Here is a 13,893-nt window from a genome sequence, read left to right on the forward strand (position 1 = left end):
TGTGCAGAAAGTAATGATATACATGGTCAGAGGGCCCGGTGGCGCCAGTGTCCGGCAGCCTCGCCTCTGTCAGTGCGCCCCAGAGCGGCTGTGGCTACAATGTAGCTTGCCATCACCAGTGTGTGAATGTGTGTGTGAATGGGTGGATGACTGAATGTGTAAAGTGCTTTGGGGTCCTTAGGGACTGGTAAAGCGCTATACAAATACAGGCCATTTACCATTTACATAGTACTGGTATACACTGTTAAATGCATGACCACCGAGAAAAATCAACTGCTTGAGACATATGGTATTCTATTATTTGAAAAGTGTCCTTGGGCACCTCTACTTAGTTCTATCTGAACATCTAGATCAACCAGATAATTACAGCTAATGTGCAAACACACAGAAACTTTCCAACACGTGTGCAGGAAGCATTACTGTGTTTTTAAAGCACAGCTAATGCTAACAAAGAGGCAAAAGCATATTTACATTTTTTCCATCTCTGCACCAGTGACTACTTCCATACAAAATCAATAATATACAGTTTTACTATTTGCATCGACACTTAATAACAACAGTCTTTGCCAAACAGCCACTTTAATGTTATTTGGTGAATCTTTATGCAATAAACTCTTACATTTTTAGCACTTCTTTGTCTTTTGTGTTCATCTGATAAGCCAAAGAGTGTCTGTAAGGGTGCATGAATGTGAGTACAGTGGAGCACAAGAACGATGTAGCTAACCACGATCGGTGATTGTCTACAGTGATATATGTACAACATTGGCACAATATACAGATATAAATAATACTCTTGTAAGATTTGTCCAACCTTTTGAGCGTCATCACAAAAATGTTCATTCAGTTCAGGCAAATGTTGTTGCATTAGCATATTCTGAGGCGTTACTATTAAATTATCTGCTCATTTCTGTATTTGCATACTGCTTCATCTGCAGCTGCAAAAACTGAGAGGGCAGCGTTATCAAAGACAGAGAGCAAGTAGAAGCAGCAACTGATAGAGATCAACTTACAACCACGGCAGACTCTCTCAGCTAAAAAGAGCATGGGGACGGGTAAGTTAATTTAGTCTAGACATATATTACTATTTCTCTTTAAGCAGCAATATGTGAAAGGTTATTTGAGTTCTTGTTAAACTGTTCAAAATGAGCACTCATACCTGTTATTAATTATGTTATTAATCACAAAAGAAACTGAGTTAGATAAATGCAAATATCAACTTGCACACAGAATTCTGTATGTGCATCACAAAAGTAGAAGCTAGTATTGCATAGAACATGTGTTGGAGCCAACTATGAAAATGCATAGCTGTATTTTGTTAATTAAAAATTACTTAATTTGTATAATTTGGCAACAAATGTAATGAAATCCTCTTATTTTATCTGTTCATATAATATATTGTGGAAACATGATTTGTTTAATAAAACATTTTCTTTTTTGCTTTCAGATAACATCACTTTCAATGCAACTCAGTCACCTGAACAAGATGCAGCTTTCACACACATACAAACAGCCTCCATTGTCATCTACTGTGTGATATTTATAGCTGGAACTCTGGGCAATGGCCTTGTTATCTATGTGGCGGGATTCAAAATGCAGAAAACAGTCGACTCGGTTTGGTTTCTCAACCTGGCCATAGCTGACTTCCTCTTCACAGCCTTCCTTATTTTCTCGATCATTTCTCTCTCTCAGAGTCACCGATGGCCTTTTGGACAATTCATGTGCAAGCTCAACACCTTTGTGAGTGTAGTCAACATGTTTGTCAGCATCTTTACTCTGACAGCCATGAGTTTGGATCGTTGTCTGTGTATCTGTGTGGTGGTGTGGGCACACAACAAACGCACAGTCAGCAAAGCTCAGCTCATATCAGCTGGGATCTGGGTGATCGCTGGCGTCTTCAGCACTCCTTATGCCACTTTTCGCACTGCATCAGTGGGGAACGGAGGGGAAAGTTCCTGTGGTTATTCTGCAACAATCAAAGAACACAAATTGACTCTCGACATTTTTCGCTTTGTTATGGGCTTTGTGATCCCATTCCTGATAATAGTGATCTCTTATGTGTCCATTGGTATCCGTGCAATGCGCATGCCGAGAACAAGGAGACGCAGATCTCGCCGGGTCATTTTCTCCATCATTTTTGCATTCTTCATCTGTTGGTTGCCTTTCCACATTTTCAATTTCATAGAATTGAAGTTAGAGCTCCAGGGGATTGTTATAATGTATGGTCCTCTGACTGTGAGTCTGGCTTTTCTGAACAGCTGCTTGAACCCCATCCTTTATGTTTTCATGTGTGAAGAATTCCAGAAGAAATTTCGACAGTCCATTTGTTTTGTACTCGAGAGTGCACTGGCAGAAGACCATTTGTTATTTCTGTCCACCCGCTCCATGTCATCAACCTTTTCAAAAGCTTCCCAAAAATCAGACACTGCTGCCACTTTAGATCGGATCGACCCAGCCATTTATGAAAACATCCCAGAAAGCACAGTAATCATCACTGAGGGGATTCCTAGAACTGAATAAGAGTGCCCCACCAGACAATGAATTTTGAAATGAATCATTGTTTTTTGTTTTACAAATTTACGCTCATGCACAGACATACACAATATTTCCAAAAGTGTTTGCTTGTCTGCCTTCACATGTATATGAACTTGAATGAAATCTCATTCTAATGTATAGTGTTTAAGATGATGTCAGCCCACCCTTCAACTCATTGAGATGTTTAGGAATGTGTTTACCATTCTTCCAGAAGACCACTTGTGAGATTAGACAGCGATGTTGGATGAGAAGGCCTGACTCGCAGTCTCGACTCTAATTCATCGCAAAGATGTTCTATTGAGGTCAGGAACCTGTGCAGGCCAGTCCAGTTCTTCAACACCAAACCCGTTCATCCATGTTTTTATGGACACAGTGCTTTGTGCATTCTTGCACAGTCATATTGGAACAGGCAGGGGCCATCCCCAAATTGTTTCAAAAAATTTGGGAGGATTAAATATTCATTACAGTTCCTTTCACTTGGCACAATGCAGTCAGAAAATTACCATTCTCCTGGCAACAACCAAACCCAGACTTATCCATCAGATTTCCAGACTGAGAAGTGTGTTTCATAACTCCAGAGAACCATCAAACAAACTCCAGGGAGTTTCTTTTTTTTTCTTTCATGCTGTCAATTTCCATGATTTGAAATACCATTATGACATTTCATTTTAAATTACTTTCACTTTTTTGTATGTATGTTTCTAACCATGTTTAAACAATATGCATCATACTCTTACACGAGAGCTGTGTCTTTTTATTGATCATTAAGGGTTTTTTGATCAACCTGTTAATAAAAACATGCTGATGTTGTCTGCATGACAAAACTGGCTTACACTCTGCATACTCTTCTTTTATTTCACTGGATATTTATAAGGCTGTATACTTTATGCCACAGTGTAGTATTGAACACACTATGCAAATTGAAAAATAAGAGGAATCCTTATATATATATATATATATATATATATATATATAAATCCTTTAAAATTATAACCAACAGATTAACACATTAGATTTTTGTAGGCTATTAAACTATGAAATACAGTCAAAGAACTAGAGATAGCCTCCGCTTATTATAGGTTTGTTATTGCACGGATGAGCTGTGCCCTTCTCAATTAGGACTTGTGGTTGTTGCAAAATCAAAATGGTATTGCCTCACTATTCGTTCTGAGACTAAAAATAAAATTAAGTCAAGAATTATTTTTTTTAAAAATGGCTACTAAACACATTCTTCTTACACAAGGATAGATGTAGAACTGCAAAGCAAAAAATAAATACCGTAATAGGTATGATGGCTCCGGCCTTGTTATTGATTGGTGGGCATGTTTTTGTTTACTATTTTAATTTCCTCATTAACAGCTCCTCCCATCCACTGAAAGAAAACCTGTTTAGTATACGGTTTATATTACATTCTTCTTATAAGCAGGACAGAGGAGAGAAGAAAAGGTGCGGAGTGTCATGGTCCTGCGACCATGACTCAGTGACTTTGTGTTTGTGTTCTTTTTTGTTATTATTCTCTTTATTATTCATGGGCTGTTTTGGGATGGTTTGTGTTTTGGGATTTTAGATACTGGGTTCTGGGTTTGTGCTCCCTCTATTGGTCCCTGGTGTTAGTGTTCCCCTGTCTCGTCAGGTTAATCAGGTCCAGCTGTTTCCCCCCACCTGTGTGTGATTTCCCAGTGTCTCTCTGTGTACTTATAGTGTGTGTTTTCCTCTGCTCCTCGTCGCGTCGTCTGTGTTCATACCCGGTGAATCCCCTGCGTGCTCTCCCTGCTGTTCTCCCTTCATGTTCAGGTTTGCCACTCCCTTTGTGTAGTTTCTCCCAGTTTAGTTCGTCCTTAGTTCTGTTTGCCATCTCCACTTTATGTTCAGTATTGTCAATAAATCACCTTCACATCTAAGGAAGCGCTGCGTTTGAGTCCTCCTTTCCACTCTTCACACGGCCGCTGCCCCGAGCCGTGACAGTACGACGCGACCACAAGATGGACCCAGCAGCGCTTAATCCGTCCAGGGAGCTACGGGAGACGCTCATCGATGCCACACAGGAGCTGATCGACCTGTGGCTGGAAAGCCCGGGTGGCACGTCCCAGCGCGCTATAGAGAGGCGGCTACAGCGTCTGGTGACCGGTCTCCCGTGGCTTCTGGACTCGCTCTGTTCGTGGGAGCGGGAGTTTCTCCTTTTGGACCTTGGACTTCACCCCCCGTCTGCATTTACTTTCGAGCAGCCCGAGGCGGTGAGTGAGCGGGATGCATTGGCTTCCCCAGATTCCGGGACTTTGTTTTCTGGGGCTATTCAGAGCGGGATGGGAGACTGTACGGGTCGCTTACCTACCTTCGTGGTAACAGATCCTTCGCAAGTGGGCGTGTACAAACCCTCTGGAAAACCGACAGACTCTGTCTCTGCCGCTCCCTCCGAGCCAGGACTGTATCGCCATTCTCCGGCTCAGTTCTGTGTCCAGCCACAAGCTTCCAGGTCTGCAGCTCAACCGTTAGCCTCCCTAAGGGCACAATTACCTGTTCTGCCACCGCTCCAGTTAGCCACTCAGCCACCACCACCGCTAGCATCGCTACAACCCATAGTTCAGTTAATGGCTGAGTCACAACATTCATACTGTTTTGCCACCGCTGTTTCTAAGCAGGGAGATAAACTGTTTCACTACGGACCTGTTCCCCAAAAGCTGGCAACATTAGAGACTATTGCTCACTCCGGGGCTTCCCCAGAGGCTGGGTTACTGCCCTCAGCTTACTCTGGACCCCTGGAGGCCAAGATGCCAGCTGTGAACTGCACCGGGCTGTCACTGCCTGAGCAGGGTCAGTGCTCTGCGCAGCTGCAGCCCTCCTTATGTGTGCCAGAGGCCCACGTGCCTACTGGTTTTGTTTCATGTGTGCCAGAGGCCCACGTGCCTACTGGTTTTGTTTCATGTGTGCCGGGGGCCCCGGTGCCCACTGGTTCTGCGGCTGTTTTCGCTGGGGGGCCCGAGGAGCCCGTCCAGCTTCCTGTTTCGACTGCTGGGGGGCCCGAGGAGCCCGTCCAGCCTCCTGCTTCGCTAGCTGGGGGGCCCGAGGAGCCCGTCCAGCCTCATGCCACACTGGCTGCCACGTCGGCTGGGGGGCCCGAGGAGCCCGTCCAGCCTCCTGCTTCTTCGGCTGGGGGGCCCGAGGAGCCCGTCCAGCTTCCTGCTTCGCTAGCTGGGGGGCCCGAGGAGCCCGTCCAGCCTCGTGCCACACTGGCTGCCACGTCGGCTGGGGGGCCCGAGGAGACCGTCCAGCCTCCTGCTTCGCCCGCTGGGGGGCCCGAGGAGCCCGTCCAGCCTCCTGTTTTGCTAGCTGGGGGGCCCGAGGAGCCCGTCCAGCCTCATGCCACACTGGCTGCCACGTCGGCTGGGGGGCCCGAGGAGCCCGTCCAGCCTCCTGCTTCTTCGGCTGGGGGGCCCGAGGAGCCCGTCCAGCCTCATGCCACACCGGCTGCCACGTCAGCTGGGGGGCCCGAGGATCCCGTCTGGCCACCTGTGGCTGCTTCTCCACCTGTGGCTGCTTCTCCACCTGTGGCTGCTTCTCCACCTGTGGCTGCAGCGCCGCCTCCTGCAGTACCATCACCTGCAGCGCTACCACCTGCTACTGCCACGCCTCAGCCTGAAGCTTCATCCTCGCCTGGCCCGGCTTCATCCTCGCCTGGCCCGGCTTCATTCTCGCCTGGTCCTGGCCCGGCTTCATTCTCGCCTGGTCCTGGTCCGGCTTCAGCCTCGCCTGGTCATGGTCCGGCTTCATCCTCGCCTGGTCCAGCTTTGGCTTCATCCTCGCCTGGTCCAGCTTCAGCTTCATCCTCGTCTGGTCCAGCCTTCGTGTCTGCATCCTCGTCTGGTCCAGCCTTCGTGTCAGCATCCGCATCATCGCCTGCAGCGGCGTCTTCGGCATCCGCATCATCGCCTGCAGCGGCGTCTTCAGCATCTTCGCCCGCTGCGGCCCCGGCTTCCGTGCCTTCGGCCTCGCCTGGCCCAGCCTCGTTTGGGTCTGGAGCTAAACGGCCGTTTTCTGGACCGCTGGCTAGGCTACTGGCCGGGCGCCAGTAGCCTAGCCTAGCCTAGCCAATGGCGGCCGCCATTGCCTGAGCGGCCGCCGTTGCCTTCCGCACGGCCGGCGCCCGGACCGCCATTGCCTGAGCGGCCGCCGTTGCCTTCCGCAAGGCCGGCCCCCGGACCGCCATTGCCTGAGCGGCCGCCGTTGCCTTCCGCACGGCCGGCCCGGACCCTCTTCGCCTGAACTGTTCCATCCTGGCCTCCTGTGTTATCGGGCCCCAGGCCGGCCACCTGAACTGTGTTTTGGACTCTGCTCCCCTGTGAGTTTTGTGTACCTTTTTTTTTTTTTTTTTTTGGGACTCTGGGGCCTCCATCTTTGGTCATGGCCCGGTCCCTCCGTCCTGGGCCCCCTGCCGCCCGCCCGGATCTGGTGGTGTGTTTCTGTGGCTATCGGGGGCCAGCCCTTGAGGGGGGGGGGGTACTGTCATGGTCCTGCGACCATGACTCAGTGACTTTGTGTTTGTGTTCTTTTTTGTTATTATTCTCTTTATTATTCATGGGCTGTTTTGGGATGGTTTGTGTTTTGGGATTTTAGATACTGGGTTCTGGGTTTGTGCTCCCTCTATTGGTCCCTGGTGTTAGTGTTCCCCTGTCTCGTCAGGTTAATCAGGTCCAGCTGTTTCCCCCCACCTGTGTGTGATTTCCCAGTGTCTCTCTGTGTACTTATAGTGTGTGTTTTCCTCTGCTCCTCGTCGCGTCGTCTGTGTTCATACCCGGTGAATCCCCTGCGTGCTCTCCCTGCTGTTCTCCCTTCATGTTCAGGTTTGCCACTCCCTTTGTGTAGTTTCTCCCAGTTTAGTTCGTCCTTAGTTCTGTTTGCCATCTCCACTTTATGTTCAGTATTGTCAATAAATCACCTTCACATCTAAGGAAGCGCTGCGTTTGAGTCCTCCTTTCCACTCTTCACACGGCCGCTGCCCCGAGCCGTGACACGGAGAGTAGAGGAGCTGAACAACGAGATACCAAAATAACAGGAAAGAAGTTATGAGACCAGGGCAGGTAAAATTTAAAAACTTAACTAGATAAATACTTTCTCAAATTAATACTTCATCGACATTCTAACATTTTTTTTAAAGTTTTATTCCTGCTGCTTAATTTTTTTTATTGCATCAAACAAGAAGAACTCAAATTGAACTTTTTATTGTTTACTGTTTATTTCTGAATCATTCTAAGAATTCAATCTTTAGTGTTCATAATGTTTGAGATGTTATATGAATTATACTATAAAATGTTTTGTTTATTTGTTTATTTGTTTATTTATAAGGAACCCCATTAGCTTCCACAACAGTGGTTGCTAGTCTTCCTGGGGCCCAAGCCATCAAATATCTCCAAATAAAATGTTACAACAATTAGATCTACAGTAAAGTTTTACAATACTGAAATGTAAACATGTGAATATTAAAAATTATATAAAAGCAGAAAAACAAAACAAAACACTCAAACAAAATACACAATTTCCATTACAAGTGATATTACCCTCTACAATTTTTACAAATACATTAAAAACTGCCTAAATAGGCTTTTAGGTGATTTTTAAAATTATGAATTGAAGCCAATTCTCTTATTGCCTCAGGCAACTTATTCCACTGAAACGATGCTCTGAATATAACAGAGTTTTTCAAAAAGTTACTTTTAACACGAGGAATTACTAAATTGTGGTTGGTTGAGAATCGTGTGGCATGATTATGAATTTCATCTGGATACTGCAACTGAGCACAAAAAAAGTGTGGTGTGTTTAACAGTATTGTTTTCTTTAAAAATACAAGTAAGCCATAGTATAATTTAGCTTGTACAGAAAGCCAAGAAAGTTTATCATGCATTTTGTCAATACTTGTATAGTATGAACACCTTAACACTAATCTGGCCGCCCTATTTTGGACTAACTGAAGTCTATTCAGATCTGTCTTATTAGCTGCAGACCAGATGATTGAGCAGTACTCTAGATGAGATAATACTAGTGCATTAATGACATCTTTCATAACTGAAGAAGTAATATAAAAGGAGCATTTCCTAGCTATAGCTATGCCCTGTCCCATTTTCTTAATAACAGAATTGATGTGCTGAGACCATGAAAGGTGGTGGTTTATGGTAACACCAAGTAATTTAATCTGGGTGACCTGTTCTAATGCCGATCCAGCTATGGAAAGATTTAGTTGTGGACTGTTGATTAAACGTGCTCTACTTCCTATTAACATGGATTTGGATTTAGTCACATTTATAATCATGTTGTTTTTACTTATCCAATCAAACACATTCAGTAAATCTAGTTGTAATACGCTTGTCAATTCAGAGTGGCTACTGGCTGAATAAAACATGGTGGAATCATCAGCGTACATTACAAGATGAGATTTATCCAGGACATACGGCAAATCATTTGTAAAAACTGAGTAGAGAAGTGGACCGAGGCAGCTGCCTTGGGGTAGACCACAGTTCATTTCGCGGCCCTCTGAGAAATAACCATTATAATAAACCTTTTGCCTTCTTCCAGACAGATAACTTTCCATCCAGCACAAAGCAGTAATTTTAAAAAAAACTTTAAAGAGGTGTTGTTATCAAAGGAAAATCCAAAACATTTCAGAGCTGGGCTAAGGGCTCAGTGTTTCAAAACCCTAACAACCCCCCTGGTATAAAGTAACAAATTTACTAAGAAATAAGAATAACTGAATATGTGATTAAGAAAAAAGCAAAACTAATAAATTAATAAATAAACAGAAGAACATCATAAAAACGCACTCCTGTAACGAGCTGTCATTTAGGATGGCACCGTGGTAGTAGAATCGTGAAATGGACACTTGTGGCAATGATTCTGATATATGACAATTTATGTCATCTTTTTCAATGATATTACTGAAGTCAAGTACTCGGTGCAGAGTTCAGAAATTACAAAAGAAATAGCAAGATCGTATCAATAAATTATAAACAAACCACTATTAATGCAAATGATTACCCAGTGCCATGTGCAGAAAGTAATGATATACATGGTCAGAGGGCCCGGTGGCGCCAGTGTCCGGCAGCCTCGCCTCTGTCAGTGCGCCCCAGAGCGGCTGTGGCTACAATGTAGCTTGCCATCACCAGTGTGTGAATGTGTGTGTGAATGGGTGGATGACTGAATGTGTAAAGTGCTTTGGGGTCCTTAGGGACTGGTAAAGCGCTATACAAATACAGGCCATTTACCATTTACATAGTACTGGTATACACTGTTAAATGCATGACCACCGAGAAAAATCAACTGCTTGAGACATATGGTATTCTATTATTTGAAAAGTGTCCTTGGGCACCTCTACTTAGTTCTATCTGAACATCTAGATCAACCAGATAATTACAGCTAATGTGCAAACACACAGAAACTTTCCAACACGTGTGCAGGAAGCATTACTGTGTTTTTAAAGCACAGCTAATGCTAACAAAGAGGCAAAAGCATATTTACATTTTTTCCATCTCTGCACCAGTGACTACTTCCATACAAAATCAATAATATACAGTTTTACTATTTGCATCGACACTTAATAACAACAGTCTTTGCCAAACAGCCACTTTAATGTTATTTGGTGAATCTTTATGCAATAAACTCTTACATTTTTAGCACTTCTTTGTCTTTTGTGTTCATCTGATAAGCCAAAGAGTGTCTGTAAGGGTGCATGAATGTGAGTACAGTGGAGCACAAGAACGATGTAGCTAACCACGATCGGTGATTGTCTACAGTGATATATGTACAACATTGGCACAATATACAGATATAAATAATACTCTTGTAAGATTTGTCCAACCTTTTGAGCGTCATCACAAAAATGTTCATTCAGTTCAGGCAAATGTTGTTGCATTAGCATATTCTGAGGCGTTACTATTAAATTATCTGCTCATTTCTGTATTTGCATACTGCTTCATCTGCAGCTGCAAAAACTGAGAGGGCAGCGTTATCAAAGACAGAGAGCAAGTAGAAGCAGCAACTGATAGAGATCAACTTACAACCACGGCAGACTCTCTCAGCTAAAAAGAGCATGGGGACGGGTAAGTTAATTTAGTCTAGACATATATTACTATTTCTCTTTAAGCAGCAATATGTGAAAGGTTATTTGAGTTCTTGTTAAACTGTTCAAAATGAGCACTCATACCTGTTATTAATTATGTTATTAATCACAAAAGAAACTGAGTTAGATAAATGCAAATATCAACTTGCACACAGAATTCTGTATGTGCATCACAAAAGTAGAAGCTAGTATTGCATAGAACATGTGTTGGAGCCAACTATGAAAATGCATAGCTGTATTTTGTTAATTAAAAATTACTTAATTTGTATAATTTGGCAACAAATGTAATGAAATCCAATTTTATCTGTTCATATAATATATTGTGGAAACATGATTTGTTTAATAAAACATTTTCTTTTTTGCTTTCAGATAACATCACTTTCAATGCAACTCAGTCACCTGAACAAGATGCAGCTTTCACACACATACAAACAGCCTCCATTGTCATCTACTGTGTGATATTTATAGCTGGAACTCTGGGCAATGGCCTTGTTATCTATATGGCGGGATTCAAAATGCAGAAAACAGTCGACTCGGTTTGGTTTCTCAACCTGGCCATAGCTGACTTCCTCTTCACGGCCTTCCTTATTTTCTCGATCATTTCTCTCTCTCAGAGTCACCGATGGCCTTTTGGACAATTCATGTGCAAGCTCAACACCTTTGTGAGTGTAGTCAACATGTTTGTCAGCATCTTTACTCTGACAGCCATGAGTTTGGATCGTTGTCTGTGTATCTGTGTGGTGGTGTGGGCACACAACAAACGCACAGTCAGCAAAGCTCAGCTCATATCAGCTGGGATCTGGGTGATCGCTGGCGTCTTCAGCACTCCTTATGCCACTTTTCGCACTGCATCAGTGGGGAACGGAGGGGAAAGTTCCTGTGGTTATTCTGCAACAATCAAAGAACACAAATTGACTCTCGACATTTTTCGCTTTGTTATGGGCTTTGTGATCCCATTCCTGATAATAGTGATCTCTTATGTGTCCATTGGTATCCGTGCAATGCGCATGCCGAGAACAAGGAGACGCAGATCTCGCCGGGTCATTTTCTCCATCATTTTTGCATTCTTCATCTGTTGGTTGCCTTTCCACATTTTCAATTTCATAGAATTGAAGTTAGAGCTCCAGGGGATTGTTATAATGTATGGTCCTCTGACTGTGAGTCTGGCTTTTCTGAACAGCTGCTTGAACCCCATCCTTTATGTTTTCATGTGTGAAGAATTCCAGAAGAAATTTCGACAGTCCATTTGTTTTGTACTCGAGAGTGCACTGGCAGAAGACCATTTGTTATTTCTGTCCACCCGCTCCATGTCATCAACCTTTTCAAAAGCTTCCCAAAAATCAGACACTGCTGCCACTTTAGATCGGATCGACCCAGCCATTTATGAAAACATCCCAGAAAGCACAGTAACCATCACTGAGGGGATTCCTAGAACTGAAGAAGAGTGCCCCACCAGACAATGAATTTTGAAATGAATCATTGTTTTTTGTTTTACAAATTTACGCTCATGAACAGACATACACAATATAATTTGCTCGTCTGCCTTCACATGTATATGGACTTGAATGAAACCCTCATTTATTCATGTAATGAATTTTACATCAATTTCTAATGAATTTTATTGCATTAAATGGGTTTTTGTTTTTGTTTTTTTAAACTTTAAACTCTTTCACAGAAATATAAAATGTCAGCTTGTTAGTATGGTACTTATCTATTGTTGCACAGACAGGGAATATCCCACTATGTTTACTATATTTACTTATAATAGTAAGAAAGAGGAGTTACAATTTTAATTAGTCAGAATACGTTAAAACTTATGCGTGCTGCATCTCTGCATTAAAATTCACTAAAACTATTTAACATATGAATGGTTTTTTTGTGTTGTTTGTTTTGTTTTCTGTTTTTTTACTTTGATGCTGTCATTTTTCCATGATTTGGATTTCATCATTAAATTAATTTTAAGTGACTTTTATTTTAGAAGGTAGATGTTGCAAAGCAAAAAATACAATAAATCATTTTTTTTTCGTAATTCTTCATGTCATGGCCTTAAGATACAGTTCATATGTTGTTTGCCTACTTTTTGGGAAACATTTAGCTTTCAAGCTCTAATCCTTGGCATTTTTTCATCGATAAATACATGGGAACAAATAATGCTAATAAAAAGGTGCCAAAATTTATGAATTACAATAGTTTATTTGCTTAGTTGGCTGTTATGTGTAGACACCGAACTGGTCTGTCCCTTAAGTTAGTTGCAGTTTTTTTTTCTTTATTGATTCATAGATCAGTGTTAAATGTGTTACGAAAAACATTACTCTGAAAATGGTTAGAGACTGAATGAGTAAAAAAGCAGCCCATGTCTAAAGAAAACTATTGCTCGAGACCCCTTCAAAAATTACAGTAATGTATTCTGACACCATGGAAACAAAATATAAAGAAATGTATAAAGAAAACATGCTAAATAGTCAGTTTTCTTACATTGACTATTCAGTATGTAAACAAAAAGATGCAATAGTTACAGTTCAAGGAGCAATGTGCTGAAGTTAGTATGAAAATGTTGTTTATTTTCTTTTTCTGTTTTAAAAAAAATTGAATTATGACTTTAAGGTCTGAGATTAGAAAAGATGTACATCCTTGAGATTTAGCAACATTTAAAAGCCTTCATTTCAGTTACTCTGTATTCAAGTATATTTTTTTAAATATGCAAATAACCTTTTTTGAGATTTTTTTTAAATACGTCATTAGGCCTTGGGGTGTGGAGTGCTGTCTTATTTTCTTTCTTTCTTTCTACCATTTCCTGAGAGAACATGATTGTCAGCTCAATAGTCCTACAAAGAATTAATGGTGCCTCTCCAGACAGTAATGCACCACCATACCATCAGAGATGCAGGCTTTTCAACTGACTGCTGATAGCAAGATGGATGGTCTCTCCCCTCTTTAACCCAGAGGATGCAAATGTTTGCATGTTTTCCAAACACAACTTCAAATTTCAATTCGTCTGAATACAGAACAGTTTTTGACTTTGTCTCAGTTCATTTAGTTCATTTTAAATGAGCTTTGACCCAAAGAAGATGGAGCATTTCTAGATCATGTTAATATATGGCTTCTTGAGAGATGTGTGGAGATACTGGACTTTTGAAGAAACTTGCCCTGTGGAATCAGGACCTTCACTATTGTTGAACTTGTGTTTGGATTGTTGTTTCACCTTCATACTGTAAATAAAGTCACTGAACATTATCTGAGCGGTTCCTTGAAAACAT

The 13,893-nt window shown here is 42.4% G+C and overlaps 2 protein-coding genes across 2 annotated transcripts; both read left to right on the plus strand.

Annotated features, from left to right (window-relative positions):
- Window positions 1–1,042: 1,042 nt before the first annotated feature.
- Window positions 1,043–2,517, plus strand: LOC308406008 (formyl peptide receptor 2-like; the record flags this gene model as incomplete). Its single annotated transcript, XM_080896817.1, has 2 exons — window positions 1,043–1,052; window positions 1,445–2,517. The coding sequence occupies 2 exons, from the start codon at window positions 1,043–1,045 to the stop codon at window positions 2,515–2,517; spliced, it is 1,083 nt and encodes a 360-aa protein (XP_080752943.1).
- Window positions 2,518–10,606: 8,089 nt separating this feature from the next.
- LOC308406009 (formyl peptide receptor 2-like) lies at window positions 10,607–12,099 on the plus strand (the record flags this gene model as incomplete). The annotated part of the gene is made up of 2 exons (XM_080896818.1): window positions 10,607–10,616; window positions 11,006–12,099. The coding sequence occupies 2 exons, from the start codon at window positions 10,607–10,609 to the stop codon at window positions 12,097–12,099; spliced, it is 1,104 nt and encodes a 367-aa protein (XP_080752944.1).
- Between the last annotated feature and the right edge of the window lie 1,794 nt (window positions 12,100–13,893).

Source organism: Rhamphochromis sp. 'chilingali', assembly GCF_963969265.1.
Source record: "Rhamphochromis sp. 'chilingali' genome assembly, chromosome: 11".
Classification (NCBI taxonomy): Eukaryota; Metazoa; Chordata; class Actinopteri; order Cichliformes; family Cichlidae; genus Rhamphochromis; species Rhamphochromis sp. 'chilingali'.